At 42.5% G+C, this 17,178-nt stretch overlaps 1 protein-coding gene across 1 annotated transcript; it reads right to left on the bottom strand.

The window, feature by feature from the left end:
* Nucleotides 1-2,584: 2,584 nt before the first annotated feature.
* LOC130864340 (interleukin-37-like) lies at nt 2,585-6,455 on the bottom strand. The gene is made up of 4 exons (XM_057754599.1): nt 6,371-6,455; nt 4,000-4,119; nt 3,270-3,412; nt 2,585-2,818 (listed from the first exon to the last, which is right to left on the bottom strand). Exons 1-4 carry the CDS (start codon nt 6,453-6,455, stop codon nt 2,585-2,587), a joined length of 582 nt encoding a protein of 193 aa, XP_057610582.1.
* Between the last annotated feature and the right edge of the window lie 10,723 nt (nt 6,456-17,178).

Consider the following 17,178-nt stretch of genomic DNA (forward strand, 5'->3'; position numbering starts at 1 on the left):
GCCAACTGAGAAATTAAATAAATGCTGTCTGAATGAAGCATAGATTGAAATGCAATGATTTTATTTTCCTTCAAAGGAACCAGTTTAGAATGTGATTAAATCAATGTGGTTTAAAAATGCTAAGTGGCTATTAGTAAAATGTTTGCTAAGTGAATCACCCAATACTGTAAAAAAAAAAATTCAAAAAAGTTAAACTTTACTTCTCTGTGAGAACATGGTCTAAGGCCTTTGGTAGATTCCTGAAGCTGTGGAGAATATCAACAGTTAAATGCTGAATCTCTGTGAGGGCATCATCTAAGCCTACGATGGATCCCTGAAGCTGTGGGTATACCAATAGTTAACCCCTCCTTCTTTGTGAGGACATGGTCTAAGGCCTATGAAGGATGCTTGACTCTGTGATGTATCAACGATTAAACTCTCCTCTATTGAGGACATGGTGGAAAGCCTATGGTGGGTACTTTCCTTCTGTGTGGGGACACAGCCCTAGTCCTATGGTAGAGGCATGAAGTGTAGATTATCTACAGTTAAATTCTCCTCTGTGAGGAATTTGTCTGAGGTCTATGATGGAAGCTTTGATCTGTGCATACTATTATCAGTTAAATTCTCTGTCTCTGTGAGGACATGCTCTAAACTCTATGGTGGCTTTCTGAAACTATGGTTAGTACTGACAGGTTAAAGGTCCTTGTCACCGAGGGCATGCTATAAAGCCTACTGTAGTTAAGCTAAATTGTGGATAATATCAACAGCGAAACTCTCCTTATCTGAGAGGATATGGTACAAGGCCACAATGGATGTCTGAATTAATGGGTAGTGGATGGTATCAACAGTTAAACTATCCTTCTCGATGAAGAGAATATGGTCTAAGGACTACAGTGGATGTCTGAAGCTGCGGATAGTATCAACAGGTAAACGCTCCTTGTCTGTGAGGAGGGTGTAAGGCCTCTGATGGATACTGGAGCTGTGGATAGTATCAAATCCTATTCTTGCTGCTAGGTTTTTTTTTTCTATGTTTGTATACTTGTTACAAAGTTCAGTTTTTCAGCGAACACGTTATAACCTGTCATATATTTCAGCAACTTCAGCATCTAATCTACCCTCCTTTCCTACAACATTGAAAATGCAGAGGAAGCACTTTATAGCTTTCTTTGGTGTTGTCTGATCCCTGAGAGTGACAGCATCCCTGAGGACTCTAGGACCGTGGAGCTGTTATGAAGTTCAGTAAGGGGCTAGTTGAACACAAGCCCTGGGTACCATGAGAACAGAGCTAACAATTGAGACAAGTAACAGGTAAGCAATGCATATACAACACAGATGCACTGGAATGATTCCTAAGTTAGGGGATGTGAGATTTCATCACTGTATACAGTATAAGAAACGCATAAGTTATTTATTTCTGGAATTATATATGAATTATACTGTATTCATAATAATACAAAATAGAATGCTTAGTTTGTTATTATTATTTTCATTGAAATGTTAAATCTTGGTTTTCACCAAGTGCTGTTTGCTTTAATTTTGGTGTTAATCTTGGACTTTTTAAACTCTAAGCCAGTAAATGAGTCAAGAGTAACTAAGCTAATATAAGCATCAATATTTTCAGCTGGATGGTGATTGCTATGGCTCACTAGTTGCTAAAGGCACAGCCAGAGACTGGGTAAATAGTTGACTTTTAGGTACACACATAGGGTCTGTCTTTCTAACAGATACAGAATGGCAGATAACAGAGGGACATGCGATCTTCTTCAGACTGTCCTAGTGGCAGACGACAGCTTCTGAATAGGCAGGAATCTTCTACATCAAAGTATTAGATATATTACATGCATCCCTCAAAGTTAAATGCACACAGCCTTCTCCTCTCCAACTCTGAGCCCCTGCTTCAAGTTCCCAGTCTGATTGTTTTCCCTGCGTGTGATCCTGCAGAGGACTGGAGCTAGATCTCATCTGACTGACTGGAATGCCCCACTGAGGGGCAAGGGCCCTGCTGCTTGCCCTCAGGCCTCCCCATACCGGCTCTGCGTGCCACCTACTCCAGACCCTTTGGTCCTCTCCTCTTCCCGTCTTTTCATACTTGATGTTCTGCCTTCTCCCTGGGAAGACTCATCAGAAGAGCGTTGCCATGCTCCAAAGCCCTGGGGCTCCACAGAAACCCTTGTGTTTGCACTTGCAGCTTGGTGAGTTTCTCTAGCACCCACCCACCGTCCACATTCTGTGTGACTGATCCGAAAGCCAGTATCATCACTCAAACCGCCTTCCGGGAGAAATAGCTCACCGCCATGCTGGCTTATGTCATGGAGTATAGACTCATTCAGAGGCGGCCAAATATGTTTCAGAAAATAGGAAAGCCCTTTGAGGTTTATGAGTGTTTTTTTTTTCTATAAAGTTATTTCAACCTAGAAATTTCCAAATTAACGATAAACACTTTAAAGAAATAAATGACGCACACAATAAAAATCAAATCCCCGGGCTTGCTGATTGAAGGTAGCATTTATAAGGAGAATTATTTATTCCTATTTGTTCATTGGTGTCAGGCTGAAACCAAATTCTGCTGTCAGAGCTGATCTGGCCGTTGTCCTATTGAGTTTTTTCAGTCTTCAAACTCACTGACATCCACATTAGCACTTACAAATTCAAAGTGGGTGTTTTTCTGTTTCCCCAGCTCCTTCGTCACCCCTACAGGTTGCCGGGGTGTACTGCAGGTGCAGATAAAGTACCCTCGATTAGCAGCTGACTCCAAGGTGAAGTAGGAGCCAGCCTTTTCCTTCAGGAAGGTGAAGGGCAGGAGCTTCTTAGAACTCAGTGACGACAAATCTTTCATTTTCTTTTGGAAATACAAAGGAGAATTTATTAGTAGCTGCTACAGTTTGGATCTAGAATGTACCCCCAAAGGCCTACATGTCAAAGCCTTGATCCTCATCTTGGAGCTGTTGGGAGGTGATGACTACATTAAGAGGGGCTTAGTCGTTGGGCAGTGAGCCCTCAAAGGGAGTGGTGGGACCTCGATCCCTTCTTCCTCTTTTGCATCCTAACCATTCTGCAGCCCTCACTCCTGTGCACTTCCGCTGTGGTACACCAAAGGACCCCGAGCATCAGGGTCAATTAGCCAAGACTGTGAACCAAAATCTAGGTACTTGTTACTGTGACTGAGAGGTGGCTAACACAAGACCAGGCTACTTTTCTGGAGAAAGAAGCAATTTCGGGGTGATCTTAGCACTAAGGATTTCTACTTCCCTGGGTTACGGTAGGACGGGGGAGATTTTCTTAGCTCTTACCTTTAATTCTAATGAGGGGCGCTTTGGTTTTTTGACTCTTTTGCAGCAGAGAAAGCGTTTTCCCTTACACACAGCCAAAGTAATCCGATTTGCCTTTGCACTCCTGAGTGTTCTTATGGGTAAAGCTGACACATAAAAGATCTCTAGAAAAAGAAAACTGGGTCAGCTCCTGAATAAAAACCTTGTCTTTTCCCCCCTTCCTTTTCTTTTTTTTTGTTTTCCGGTTGAAGTTTTAGGCATAACAAGCTTGATAAATCCTCGTACTCGCATTGATTCAGAAACCTAGAACATTCTGTTTCTCAGAATTTCCCCTCTCTGGTTTTGAATACCCCACCTGTCTGCAGAGACTTATTTTGGGTGGGGGACACCTTTTGGTTCCCTCTATCACCTCACTCATTCATTCATGCTCATCCCTGGTTCCAAACTCACCCCCTCTTCCTCCTTTTAAGAAGGGGAGGAAGACAAACAGTGACAGCGCACATCTTTAATCCTAGCACTCGGGAGGCAGAGGCAGGCGGATGGATCTCTGTGAGTTCCAGGCCAGCCTGGTCTACAGAGCGAGTTCCAGGACAGCCAGGATTACACAGAAAAACCCTGTCTCAAAACACAAAAAAACAAAATAAAAGGAGGAGGAGCCGAGCAGTCCCCCTGGCGTGGGGCAGGGCCCAAATTCACGGGCTGTAGGGGAGCACATATCACCTACATTGGGTAGAAAAAATTTGAGGGTCACCTCCACGTCTGCCGCACTTGTCTGGAACCGCCACAAGGGTGCCGCCTTCCAGGACAAGAATCTGATGGTTTGGATCGCGAATAAAATGTTTATATGGGGAAGATGGCTTAATACTTGGAGCTGAAAAACAAAACAGGAACAGAGGTTACAAATAATGAACCAGTCTGAGTCCAGCTATAAATCTTTTCTTCATGCTGAAGGCTCAGACACTATATAGTCCTATTGTTCTTTTGTTTTTCCCCAACTGATACATGAACTTTGGCCCCTTTGGGGCAGTGAGACCATGCTGTCTCAGAAACAATCACCTCTCTTCAATCGTTCACAAGATAAGTTACTAAATTTCTCCAAATATTACTTTGCAGACCAATAAATAGAGATTAGACAAAGTAACTCTCACGGGGTTGGTATGAAGAGTGGGGGCACTATAAGGGCTCCTCATTCCAAATAGTCATGGTATTGAGAATTTGCTTGTCTGAATCCTTTCCTTGCTGGGCCTGTGCCTCAACTGTGCCATAATGCCATGGATTTCTGTCCTTTCAAGTGGTGAGGACAATAGAAGGGTAGGGGTGAGAGGGTAGGGCAGGAAACAGCCAGAAGCAGCAACTCCATGTCAGAAAGGGCATGGCAACGGGAGGTTGCCAGAGGGAGATACCTGCATTTGCTGAGACTCTCTATGTGTGCAGGGATAGCTGCGGCTGTGGCTGGGGATTTGTCTGAATATGAATTTACTACGGACAGACAACTTGTTCATGTTGCCTTCTCTATTAGAGTGGATGAGTTGTCCATGAGTGACAGAGGTCAGATTTTACGTGACAGATGAGTATGCGCCCAATACAGGGCTGATGACGGAATCTAGCAGATGGTAGTGTAATAGGTCATCAGTTGTGTTCTATGATTGTATATTATATGCATACAGTCATACACATGTGGGCTTATCCCTTGCCTCATAAACACGATGCCTTCAACTGGCACCTCCAATTTGGATTTGGACTCTCCTCCCAATTGTCTTCTGCCCATACCTTGTCTACCCTATGGTTTGTGCTCAGCCTGCCATCTGGTTTGGACTTCTTCATTGAAATCTGACCTTTCCCTAGGGCACCGAGTTATGTGTTGATTTTCAGAGTTAATTTTATCTGAAAAGCTAAAGAGTGTGACGTTATAAAGGAAAGGAAAAAGTGCCACACTGCATATGACTTAGATGTCGTCAGAAAGAGTTGCTTCCTTTGTTGAGGATGCTGAAGAGCCCACCACCCTGCCCCGTCACCCCAGGATCCCTTGGAAGATCACCTGAGTGGTTGGAAATCGTAGCAACAGGGTTGGGATCTGACAGTAGAGGGCATTTTGCTGTTGAAACAAAGACAAGAGATTAGCACGTCAGTTCCACGATCATAGTTCATTGGACTCTGGGATGATTTCATTCCTAACGTCTACAGTTTCTACGTCATTTAAAAGCACATACACCGAAGGCATGCAAATGCTTTTTAAAGAAATTCTATATCCGTTAACTTTGTGAGGTACTGGATTCAACAACATGAAGATTATTTTATAGCATGAATTCGCAGATACATTTTCTCAAAATATTTTCATCAGAATCACAAAAATTGGGTGCTAGAGAAAGTGTTGGTTTCTCTTCCAGAGATCTGAGTTCAATTCTCAGCACCCACTAGTAGGCTCATTACTGTTGGTAAGGCCAGTCCCAGGGGTATTGAATGCCCTCTTATGGCCCGCACAGACATTGCATGCCCATGGTGCACTGATGTATTTGCAGGCAAAACACCCATACACATAATAAATTTAAAAATAAAGATTTAAAAATAATTTTCTAAATCACAGGAACATTTATAATTGATTGACCTAGCCAGATCCCTCTTGTCTGATGCCTGAGTTTGTTCATTTGTTTTCAAAGAAGAAAATCTGGGGGCGGCCAAACCATCTACTGGAAAAGCAGTGCTTCAAAGTTCATCTGGACGTATGTATCAAAACTTGATTTGCAGGACCAGCAAGGTGTCTCAGTGGGTAAAGGCACTTGCTGCCAAGTCTGGTGACCTGAATTTGATCCCTGGGTTTTGTAGTAGGAGAGAACTGGGTCCCAAAAGTTGTCCTCCAACCTCCACCCATGCACCATGACACCTGTCCTCCTGTCCAGTAATTAAATACAATGTAAAAATAATAACAAAAATCCTGTGTTTGCTAATGATATGCCTGAGATCCTGAACTCTAGCATGTCTATCTCCATCAGTGTCCTGGAGGAATTCCTGCCGCTCAGATGTCTTGTAGGCTGGTCAGAGAAAGCATGGCTTCTGTGGAAAGGTTTAAGTACAGTTCCCTGTGTTTGGAGACCCCATTTTGAGACGAGGAATGGGTTTCTTACCTTTTGGCTCTGTATGGGGTTCATCCTGGTCTCTGTGGCACTTGGGGGACATTTTCACATCTGAGCAGCTGGGTGAGGACGCCATAGCCTGAGCAGAGAGTGAACACAGTGGGGGAGGGAAGGGAAGGCAAAGCCAGCGTGCACAGGAGAATTTTGACTGAGGAGACTTTCAACCCTCGAAAGCCTCCTCACATCTTTGATACCTGCAGGACATAGCCCCGGCTCCACTTTGAAACGCTGCCTCAATGCCAGCTTCATCCCCATTCATAGGGTAATTCTAGTTTAATTTTACTTACAAAAGTAATTCTGGGTTTTCTTTTAAATAAACATATACTTTCAGGCATTTGGTATATTGTATTTTCCATATAAGCTTACTTTCCAGGAACCATGCAGTTCTGAGTCAGTGACCTGGAGAGTCCTGAAATCCTATATTTTTTAATATCTTCATAATGCTGCTGCTGTTGGTGGTGGTGGTGGTAGATCAGAGGTCACACTGGGAAGGCAGCAAGGCTCTAAAAGACTCAACTACTAGTGTCCTGGAATAGATCAGGCTCACAATCACACTCATGTTGTAGGGTCCAAATCTCACTTCTTTGGAGCTAAATAGTATATTGTAGTTTAAAAACAACAACAACAACAACAACTTTGGCAATCCTGAATAATAACAGAACTGCTGGAAGTGTCACCACCTCCAATTTCAAGATGTTTTACAGGGCTATAGTGATTAAAAAGAAAACAGCATGGTATTGGCACAAAAACAGATGTGTTCATCAATGAAATTGCATTAAAAAGACAGATATAAATCCACACACCTATAGAAACATGGTTTGTTTGTTTGTTTGTTTGTTTTTTGAAGAACCCAGAAACACACTTTGGAAAAAGAGCATCTTCAACAAATGGTGTTGGTCAAACTGGATGCATATAAAAGAATCCAAATAGATCTACCTCAAGACCCAGCTATACTGCTCATGGGTATATTCCAAAAAGATGCTCCATCCTACCCCAAAGACATTTGCTCAACCATGTTCAGTGCTGCTTTATTCGTGATACCCAGAAACTGGAAACAATTCTGATGTTCTTCAAAGATGAACGGATAAGGGAAATGCTCCATTAATACAATGGAGCATTACTAGGACATTTTAAAAAATGTAAATCGGGAAATTTCAGGCAAATGGATAGAAGTAGAGTGAGGTAACCCAGACCCAGAAAGACAAATATGAAAAACATGCCACATACTTGCTTATCTCTGGATATTAGCTGTGAAGTCAATGACAACCAAGCTACAATCTGTAGAACCAGAGGTTAGGTATAGAATAAAGGATTGTGGAGTATAGAGAGATCTCATTAGGAAAAGGGAATAGAATTGATAGTTATGGATGGATGGTGGTGCTGGAACAGAGTGGGAGGGGAAGAGGTGGGAAGGGGGGAATATGGAAACACAGCAAAATGATGGGCCATTTGAGGGGTAATATGGGATCCTAAGATAGTAGAAGCTTCCCAAAATATATACATGTATCAAGGTGATCTGAATGAAATTGCCAAATATGGGGGAGAGAGTCCCAGCTGGCCATCTCTTGTCACCAAATGATGCTTCTAGTACTAGGATTTGGTTACATCTACAAGTCATTGGCCAAAGGGGTCCCAAGGGAATCCCCAAACAACCCAAGTTGTTGTCAATATACTATATACTATAGGTTGCTCTCCACAAAGTGACAGCAAGGCCCCATTGCTGAAGACACCTATACAACTCACTGAACATGGGAAAAATTGAGCTAGTACCTATGTAGAGCCTTCACCCTTACATTCCAGCATCTTTGGTACAGGAAGGTACTCTGCATGCTACCAAAAAAAAAAATAAATGTAAACTCCAAGCCCTTTGATCTACAATGGTGTCCTGCCTGCAAGATATGCTGGGCCAAAGGTGGCACAAAGTTTGTACCACCATTTCTAAAAAAAAAAAAAAAAAGAAGAAGAAGAAAAAAAAGAAAGAAAGGAAGGAAGGAAGGAAGGAAGGAAGGAAGGAAGAAGGAAGGGAAGGATGAAATGACTCCTAATCACATTCTGCTATACTCAGATTAGTGCCTTGCTCAGCCATCATCAGAGAAGCTTCCTCCTGCAGCAGATGGGAACAAATACAGAGACCCCCAGCCAGACATTATTATACAGGGAGTAAGAGACTTTGGAACATCCAGCCCAAATGGGATGTCTCTATCAAATCCCTTCTCTCAGGGCTCAGTGAATCCCACAAAAGAGGTGACAGAGAGAGTGTAAGAACCAGAGGTGATGGAGAACACCAAGAACACAATACCTTCTAAATCAGCATGATCGGAGTTCCTATGAACTCACAGAGACTGAGTCAGCATGCAGAGGGCCTTTATGGGTCTGTGCCAGGTTGTCTGCATATATATTATGACTTCCAGTTCAGTGTTTTATGGGATTCCTGAGTGTTTGAACAAGAGGGTCTCTGATTCTTGAGCCTTCTCCAGGGCTCTTTTACTTCTGCTTGTTTGTTTTGTCAAACTCATTTTTGTTTATCTTATTATATCTTACTATAAAAATAAATTAAAAAAATTTAAAAAATCTTTGGCATGTGTGAGTTAACAAATTCTCATCATGATCAAAACCACAGAGAAACCCTGTCTCGAAAAACCAAAAAAAAAAAAAAAATTCTCATCATGAGATTGCAAAGAACATGAAGAGCTTTTACTGCACTTTTATAGGTAAAGGAACTGGAATTGAGAATTGTCCCTAATTTCAGAGTTAGGATCACTTGGCTGAGGCATTCAAATCCAGGTCCTTAATGCTTTTTTGATAATACAGCAACTCCTTTGAGCTACCTTATATAAATGTTTACACAAGCTATCAAAGTTCCCTGGTCTCCTAAGGACACACAAGGGTGTTGGTGGCTACAGTTAAGCTCACAGATAAGCCCGAGGCCCAGCAGGAATGTTAAACGTGCAGCGTAGTCTCTTCAAAGGAAGAAATATATAACCTATTTTCTGCCCAGAGGCTGGGAATGGAGGTGGCTAATAGCCTAGGTGACCTCCATGCTATCTATAGGGCCAGGGTACACCTGACCTCCCAGGCCCTAATAAACAGGACTGAAGGTGATTACTAGCCTAGTGACTTTTGTGCTATCTGTATGACCAAGTCCATACAAGATCCTCCCCTCAGTCTTTAAGATGAACATGTAGTCTAACTATAAAGCCCTTCTTAGTGGGCTTTAAAAATACTTTAAAAAGAATTTCAATGTAGTTATATCTTAAGCTTTATAGTGCAAATGGGATTATATTACAGCAGGGGACTTTTTTTCAAAATTGTATTGAACTTAAATATGCCTAAAATAAACCGGCTGGTGTCCACCTCTGGAAGTTTGAACCAACACTGGCTACTAAGTTATGATAAACTGGACGTCTTCTTGCCTTACTCTGCTGACTGTGGTGGTCACAGAAACACCCCCCCACACACACACACCACACACACACACAAGCGACATGTTGGGAAGAATGACATTCTGTGATCCTATCTAGGACAGGGGGTCCTCCCAAACTTTAAAGTGCATATTAATTAACTAGCACCCTTGTTAAATACAGGGTCTGGTTTAGTATGTGTGAAGTGGGGGCCAAAGCTGCGGTACTGAGAAGTCCCCAGGGAATTGAGATGCAGTAGACCCATGGGCCATACGCTCAGCTCTGGCAGAATCTTGGTATCAATGAGGAGCTTTCAAAGTTCTAGAACTCTGGTTCCACCTCAGAAGCCGGACACAACTGCTCTGACACTGAGAAGTTTTAAACGCGCTCCGAGAGGCAGGACCGAGACTCAGTGTGATGCGAGATTGGGCTCCTAACCGGAAGCCAGTTGGGCTTCTGGATGACCTAGCTTTCAGACAATTTCTCAGCTCTCCACCTAGACGGAACTTCTGATAAGAGATGAGTCATCGTTATCAGTCACTTTATTTCTTATGCCTTCTAACTGCCGAACTCCTTGGAAATCCCACTGACTTTTTGACTAGAGCAGTGTTATGGCCAGTTTGCACCAGGTTGCTATGGGCAGTGGGACAGACAACTCGGAAATCTCCTCTCCTGTCTCATTCAGTCTCATTTCGGAACAGATACAAGCCCCAGCTTAGTCATGGGCATGTCCAGCCTGCAGCCAGGATATACATACGACTGAGGATAACTGTGCAGTCCAACACAAACTATAAACTTACAAAACTGTGGGTCTTTATTTTAAAAAAATGTAACTAGTTTCATGGTTCTCAAGCATGAACTCCGTAGATGGCAATGCTGTGTTATATTGTCAAAAAGCTAGACATAACCTGGGAGTGTTTTCTTACCTTTTTGGGGGGAAGGGTTGACCATCACATTTCTACCAACCATTAGCTTAGAAACATAGCCCCTTAAGTATAGAGCTGTAGGGCACCTCAGCACACTCACATGAAGGCTCTGAGGTAGAGTTCTTGAGTGAAATATAGGAATACAGACCCAGGGGGCTGGAGAGATGGCCCAGAGGTTAAGAGCATTGCCTGCTCTTCCAAAGGTCCTGAGTTCAATTCCCAGCAACCACATGGTGGCTCACAACCATCTGTAATGGGGTCTGATGGCATGCAGACATACACACCGACAGAATATTGTATACATAATTACATAATAAATAAATAAATAAATAAATAAATAAATAAATAAAAAGGAATACAGACCCAGGCAAAACATACTATTAGTTTGTTTCAATTCAACTCTTAGTAAGGAGAATCATCAAATGTCTATTTTGGCTTAAAGGTACCTTGAAAAAGAAATCCCCAAATGTCAATTAGAAATAGGAAAGTTTAGGAAACTATGGTTTAGAAGTACTGCCCTGGAATTAATAAAAAAATCTTCTGATAAACATTCAGGGGTTAGAAGAATGTCTTACAGTGTGATGGGGGGTTAGCTTGGGGACAGGACAAGACTGATCTGTCAAACGAAGAAGGAGCAAGTGGTATAAGCATAGAGAAATTGAGAGAAATGCAAAGATGAGGAGGGCAGGGAGCTGAGATTAGATGTATAGGAAGGTTCGGAGGGGTACCAACACTGACTAACGCTTGCCAGGAGTGTGTCTGACATTCAGGGTGAGCCACTGGCAGCCTGTGCCTGCTAGCTCCTAGCGTACTCAGTGGATCTACAATACTAGGATGGTCCACGGATCATCAGAAACATAAAACCTGCGGCCCAATCAGAATCAGAGCTTGGATTTTTAACAAGAAGCCTGGCTGATCCCTATCACACCTGCATCTTGAGGTGCACCACACTATGAGGCATTTTATCCATTGTGGCTGACATAGGATTACCCAAAGAAATTCATGGGAAGGCAGACTCAACAGAGGTTGGAGAAGTATTGGGCTCATACACACGATTTGTGAGAGTGCTCATTTTATTTTATTTGTGGTGGAGATGATCCAAGTTTGAATCAATTTAGCACCAAAGAGAAAAACAATTTCAATTTGTGCACCTTGAGAACAAGATCAGCAAATATAAGAAATCAGGGACCAACCCTCAACAAGAATCATTTGTGAAATGTCAGGAATTTGGATAAAGAAACAGAGATAGGGGTTTGAGTCAATTTTTACTTTAACTTTGCAAACAGGGTAATTCTGGTATCTTCTGAGGACTTGAGGACATCAGAGAACTGATGGTCAGACTGCCGTGGATTGGATGTGGTTCAGCTCTCTGGAGTTCAAGTGTTGGAAAATTGGTTCCCAGTGCAGTGATGTTAGCAGGTAAGGCCTTCATCAGGTAAGGCCCAGCTGTAGTCATTTCTGGTCCCTCTGTTTCCTGCCATGACCAATCCCTCTCCCAAGCATCAAGAGCTAAGGTGATACAACCGGAAGAGCCCTTACAGTAAGTGGTAGGCATCACACTGTTTGGGCTTCAGCATCTAAAACCATGAGCCAAATAAACCTGATGTCCTTATAAGCCATATAGCCTTAGATGGTTCATTATAATAGCAGTAAACTGATAAATATACAGACATCATTGGCCACACGGCTGGCAGAATTCATATCAGTCATTTAGTTGGTATCTACTATATGTCCATTCATTTAAAGAAATGCTATGTTTGCTATCAGGGACCACTGTCCACCCAGAAAAGAAAGCCCATAAAAGGTGGTTCCAGAAGCAGTTTCCTGAGACAAATTTGCTGTTTACCTTTAGAATCCATTCACATCACTAGGAGAGGACCAAGTGATATCAACAACACTCTGCCACAGTGCATTAAGGGATTAGGCCTCAAACTCCATTCTCAACCACTGCCCAGACTTCTAAGATACTATCGATTTGGGGAACAAGTTCCGCTGAGTAAAATATCTGCTTTTGCACCTCAAGCAAGTTGCTCAGCATACAACTTAAAGGTAAGGATTGAAAGGATGGAAGAGCCACAAGTGAAAAAAGCTAGGCCAACTTAATAAGTGCCATTCCGTTTTCCTGGTGATACAAGCCTACAGCTAAGGAATAGTAAGATGTAGGTTTGGGTCAGATCTGGTAAGAACTAAGTGACAGGTCCTACAGCCCAGAGGATATGCCAGGACTACATACCTGGGTCACAGATGTGCTTTTCGGTAGCTCTGAGAAGATGCTGGAAGCTCTGGAGTATCTTTGGATGCAATAATCCCAGAGACTATTGCTTCACTGGGAGTCATAGAATGGGAGTGGATAGATACAACATTGTGGTTATCATTAGCATCTCATTGTTTCATTGGCTTGTCACCTTGAAGATGATTGTAAAGTCCTTGATGCTTCTCTGCTTGTCCGGTAAGGTCCCCTCCTCTGGCTCTGTGATTGGTGATCACCAATAACAAGCAGTGGGAATGTTGGACCCACTTCCAACCTCTTTCCAGCAATAAAAACGATGTCTTTTGCTTCTATTCCCTTGACATACTTCTTACAACACAGTCGTGTGGGTGTAGGAAGTATAAAGCTGCCTCGCTGCATGTCAAGACCCACGTTATTGACAGTCCCCAATATCTGATTCTTATCAGCATCAACTAACCAGCCCAGTCATTCTGGTGAGCTGCATGGAACCTAATAAACCAGCTCAGGTGAGCCTTAAATTCTGCCTCAATCGCAGAATTATGCGTGGAATAAGGTACGAATCTTTGGGCTAGTTTGTCCCAGATGGTCAGAAAAGAATTTGGTACTAGGACAGAATGCCATAGTAGCTGGTAAATAAATATTGGCTTTGGTTCTGCATTGCGGGTAGAAGATAGAAGACCACAGTAAAGCTGGTAGGAATGTCAGAAGAAAAAGGAAAGATCTACAGAAAGGTAAAGGAAAAGCAATGTGTGTTACAAAGTGGTGCGACATTAGCAGAACCGTAAGGCCCCAGGAAGATGTAAGAACATGTCCTCCAAGAAAGGTTAGTGCCTGTGCACAGAGGGTTCACAAGCGACTCAACGCTATCTTGAAAAGAAATGTAAATGTGTATTGTTTTCCCCAATCAAACTGGTCATAAAGTAATGACGTAAGACTGCTTCTAGTAATTGTACTTGCTTAGGCTGAAAGGAACAAAGACACAAAAGCGGACTTGACACACTATTGTATTGTCGCGGCCCCCCTCGTCCAGCAAGGATGACGCGACCACCGGAGCTCTTCTCACTGCAGTTTTATTCAGGACCTTTTGACAATTGTAAAATCTCCCTCTCTCCGGGCAAACCTCTCCCAGCCCTTAAGTAGGCATGGGCTACCAATCCTGGATTGCCAGGTGGGCACTGCCCATAGGTCCACGCATATGCAAGCAGCTGACAGTCATTGCGTGATAATAGCATAAGTCAGGCTTTAGCCATAGGAGTTGATTATCACAGAGAGCATGCGCTTTCAGGATCGTGGAGGGCGGGAGCCAGCACCATCAGGTGTGACTCCACACAGCTCTCTACATTGCCATCAGGTGTGGCTTCACGCAGCTCGCTACATTGTATATGCATTTTGCAAACATTTTCATTATTGAATGGGATTTGTAGAGGCAATGTGAAGGAAAGAAGGCATTTTCATAAGAGAGAATATAATTTGTACCCAAAAGACTACAATAGAATAGAAATAAATGCAAATTCCTTGACACTTCTGAGAGATGTTAAGTGTGCCCTCCTATTGTATCAGTACAGGCTCTGGGACTGATCCAGAGGCTATAGCAAAATGGGCCCCATTCTCGACGGATGGATAGCTTCTACTCTTCTTCCACGTGTCTGGAATGCTTACTGTTTCAACCTGCAGTCCTGCAAAGAAAGCCAAGAAGCCCCACGAAGAGGAGCTGCGCTCTTGTTCAGCAGGCTTAGGCAAACTACAAGTAACATTATACAGACTGACAGGTTGTATTTAGAATATAAACATATACCTAAATGTATGTAAAAACAATTAACAAAAACAAGATGTGAATTTGAAATAGAACAAGGAGAGATATAGAAGGATTAGGGGGAAGGAAGGAAAGTTTATTATACATCATCTTTAGAGTTACCACTAATAACCACACGACAGAGTCTATACTAGGCTGTTTTGAGATTTTCTCTGCCAAGAAATTAATTCAATACTCTTCACTTTAGCTTCAGGCAGACTCTTTGGACAAAAAGCAAAAGGCAGCCACTTTCTACGCTAAAATATCACAAGAATTATTTGTAGGAAACATACTAAAATTCTTCTCCTCCGAAACCTCTTGAGTGAGCCCCCTCAGAGTTCAAATAACTCTTAGCACCACTGTCTTCTACACACCAACTAGTATGGCCCTTGAAGCAGTGCTGAAAGCATCCCACTGCCTTTCAAACCCACAGTACTAAACCCAAATCCCTCCAAATGCATGGTTCAACTGACCCATCAATCCCTGGTACTAACTTCTGTCTTAGTTAGGGTGTTGGTTGCTAGGAAGAAACACCATGATCGTGGCAACTTTTATAAAGAATAGATTCAGTTGGGGTGGCTTACATTTCCAGAGGTTTAGTCCATTATCATCATGATGCAACATGGTGGCATGCCGGCAGACATAGCGCTATCCACATCTTGCTAAGCAGGCCACAGGAAGTCAACTATGACACTTGGAGTTATTCCAGCGGTTATGAATTTTTTTTGCAATGAAACTGAGGACTATTTCTTTGACAAGCTAATACTCTTTTCTTTGGATATATTTCTAGGTGTGGATATATTTGTTAGGTCAGCTGGAATTTTTTTGTTAACTTGTTCTTTAAATCCTGACATGATTTAAAGGAGTAAAAATTAAATTTAGCTTGTAGTTTCAGAGATTTCACTGCCGATCCAGGGGTCTGGTGAAGCTGAGCCTCACAGTCATGGGAATACTCACTAAACGGACAGGAAGCTGCTGTGGAATAATGCTTCTGCACACTGTGATCGTGTATTACTGTTGGGTCCAAGCATCGTCGCCCAATGATGAGGACAGACCACTAAAGTCTATTAAACCAGAAGCAAACTTTAGTCCAGAAAAAGAAAAAAAGATCACCATGGGGCACACAAAGCTGTAGCTGTTAAAGCTCTAGCTGTGACCACAGCCAGATGGGCTTGTATACCTGTGGCAATGGGGGTTGGTTCAGGGCCTCGTTTTATAGTAAAATCAAGCGCCAGGTGTGGGTCAAAGAGCTTTTACAACCTTGAGGTCAGGCTTAAAGTCACACTACATTTTAAGTTTTACAACTTTTGGTTATAGGATGTTAACTTAGGATGTTTGCAAAAAGCCTGTGACTGACACAGCTGCTTCTCATTTTCCCTGACAGAATGCAAGGCAGAGAGTAGAGGCACATAGGACGTAGGGAGACAGCTGAAAATTAAGGGAATACAAGCAGAGGGTCTCACAGAGGCAATAGTTAGAAGCTAACCTTTGTCCCCGGTACCTGCCTAGCTGGGAAGCTGGGAGGCAGGAGACGATTGTTAAAAGTTCATCTCTGTACACAGTGGCTGCCAGGGTGTCTGCTCTAAAGGCAGAAAGTGTTTGTTAAAGGTGAACACTGGCTGACAGCTTTATTTATTTATTTTTACCAAAATGTGTTTGGGTTTACAACTTTATATTTCTATATTTCTGCATTTCTATTTTTGGAACCTACATTTCTGTATTCTTATTCTTAGACTCTTCATAACTCTCATTGGTTAATTAAAAAACTGATAGGCCAGTAACAAGGCAGGAAGTTAGGCAGGAAAGCCAAACTGAGAACAAGGAGAAGGGTGGAGTCAGAGGGATGCCAACCAGCCACCCTGGAAGCAAGACATGCTGAAGGACAGGTAAAACCACAAGCCACGTGGCAATACATAGATTAAAAGAAATGGGTCAATTTAAATGTAAGAGTTAGCTAGTAACAAGCCTGCATTATTAGTCAAGCATTTATAAATAATATTAAGTCTCTGTGTGGTAATTTGGAAGCAGCTATCGGGCCAAGGAGCAGGTGATCAGGACAGAAAAACTACACCTAAAGAAGCAGAGAAAGGGGAGTGGCCAGGACAAGATATGTTTTTTTAGTGACCTATTTTCTCTATATAGGACCTACCTCATAGTTTCTGACATGTGCAAATAATGTATCGTATCATAAATCTAGCAAGGGATTAGACCACTGTCTAGATCAGAGCCATTAGGGCCTAGTAACTTCTTCAAAGCCCATCAGCTTGTATCTAAGCCCTCATATATGAACCTGTAGAGGACATCCCAAATTCAGATCATGAAAACCAGTTAATTCTACTCTTTTCAGGAATCTTCATCAGGGCGACATATCAGAACATGGTCCAGGAATGGCGTTATGTGAGGACAATTCTGAGTACTTGTGAGAACCTGCCAAGCAGTAAGACAAGAAA

Source organism: Chionomys nivalis, chromosome 22, assembly GCF_950005125.1.
Source record: "Chionomys nivalis chromosome 22, mChiNiv1.1, whole genome shotgun sequence".
Taxonomy (NCBI): Eukaryota; Metazoa; Chordata; class Mammalia; order Rodentia; family Cricetidae; genus Chionomys; species Chionomys nivalis.

Excerpts from the sequence above, each read along its gene's own strand:
- LOC130864340 (XM_057754599.1), bottom strand. The coding sequence starts at position 6,455 with ATGGCGTCCTCACCCAGCTGCTCAGATGTGAAAATGTCCCCCAAGTGC. Across the intron at positions 4,120-6,370 it reads ACCCCATACAGAGCCAAAAG|CTCCAAGTATTAAGCCATCT; the intron begins GTAAGAAACCCA and ends TTTGTTTTTCAG. Across the intron at positions 3,413-3,999 it reads CAAGTGCGGCAGACGTGGAG|AGATCTTTTATGTGTCAGCT; the intron begins GTGACCCTCAAA and ends TTCTTTTTCTAG.